Below are 1396 nucleotides of genomic sequence, written 5' to 3' on the forward strand. Positions count from 1 at the left end.
AAAATAATAATAAGTCCTAGGAGTGGGGCAGAATTAGTTCATTGAGTCCCACTTGTTGCTACTTGTCAGTAAAATAGTAAACTAAAAATGCTGGCAGTCCCTTTCTTTCCTTTTAAAGCCAAGCACCACTTTGGTCATTGTTAAACAAAGGATGACAGGCCATTGCTTGGTTTCTTCAGTACGTCATGGAATTGACATTCAATCAAGCTGCTAAGGGGGTCAACAAGGAGTTCACTGTGAACATCATGGATACCTGTGAGCGCTGTGATGGCAAGGGGAATGAACCTGGCACCAAAGTACAGCATTGCCACTACTGCGGCGGCTCTGGCATGGTAAGGATGCAGCAAAAACTCCTCCCTGGCAACTCTCATTGCTCCCACCTACACTGCTCCACACCATTCCTTTGTTCTTTGCTCCTCTGTTTTTTTGTTTTGAGATAGAGTCTTGCTCTGTTACCCAGGCTAGAGTGCAGTGGCATCATCATAGCTCACTGTAGCCTCAAACTCCTAGACTCAAGGGATCTTCCTGTCTCAGCCTTTCAAGTAGCTGGACCTACAGGTGCCCACCTCTACACCCAGCTAATTTTTCTATATTTATTTATTTATTTATTTATTTTGAGGCAGAATTTCACTATGTTGCCCTCGATAGAGTGCAGTGGCTTCACAGCTAACAGCAATCTCTTGGGCTTAAGTGATTTTCTTGCCTCAGCCTCCCAAGTAGCTGGGACTATAGGCTCCTGCCACAATGCCGGCCTGTTTTTTGGTTATAGTTGTCGTTGTTTGGGACACCTGGGCTGGATTCGAACCCACCGGCTCCAGTGTATGTGGCTGGTGTCCTAGCCACTGAGCTATAGGCGCTGAGCCTCAGCTGTTTTTTTGTTATAGTTGTCATTGTTGTTTAGCAGGCCGGGGCCAGGTTTAAACCCCATCTGCCTGCATGTACGGTGGCTGGTGCCCTAACCATTGTGTTATGGGTGCCTAGCCAATTTTTCTGTTTTTAGTAGAGATGGGGTCTTGCTCTTGCTCAGGCTGGTCTCAAACTCCTGAAGTCAAGCAGTCCTCCTGCCGTGGCCTTCCAGAGTGCTAGGATTACAGGTGTAAGTTACCACATCCTATGGATATGTCATTCAAGCACTCCCAGAGTTTTGAGAGTTTACAACTAGTTGAGACTATTTTATAAGCTTCTGCACCACTTTTTCACACGTGCTCTGTCCTGGTCAGCAACACAGAGCAAGCATGCAAACTCTGTTGTCCTCTCCAAAAACATACTTTGGGATATTTTGGTAATTTGAAGGTGGGGAAACGATTGAATTTTTGTTCCAAGTCTAATTATTTTTTTCTTTTTCTTTCTTTCTTTTTTCGAAAAATTAAATCTCTTTCTTTTTTTTTTTTTTTTT

At 44.1% G+C, this 1396-nt stretch overlaps 1 protein-coding gene across 2 annotated transcripts in view; it reads left to right on the forward strand.

Annotated features, from left to right (window-relative positions):
* DNAJA3 (DnaJ heat shock protein family (Hsp40) member A3) overlaps positions 1-1396 on the forward strand; it is a 35774-nt gene that overhangs the window by 12124 nt on the left and 22254 nt on the right. For both annotated transcript variants that reach the window (XM_003790941.3, XM_012805806.2), the window contains exon 4: positions 180-332. In XM_003790941.3, coding sequence (XP_003790989.1) covers positions 180-332 — 153 coding nt within the window. The remainder of the gene's footprint in view (positions 1-179; positions 333-1396) is intronic.

The sequence above is a fragment of the Otolemur garnettii genome, unplaced genomic scaffold, assembly GCF_000181295.1.
Source record: "Otolemur garnettii isolate 467f Iridium unplaced genomic scaffold, OtoGar3 scaffold00044, whole genome shotgun sequence".
Taxonomy (NCBI): domain Eukaryota; kingdom Metazoa; phylum Chordata; class Mammalia; order Primates; family Galagidae; genus Otolemur; species Otolemur garnettii.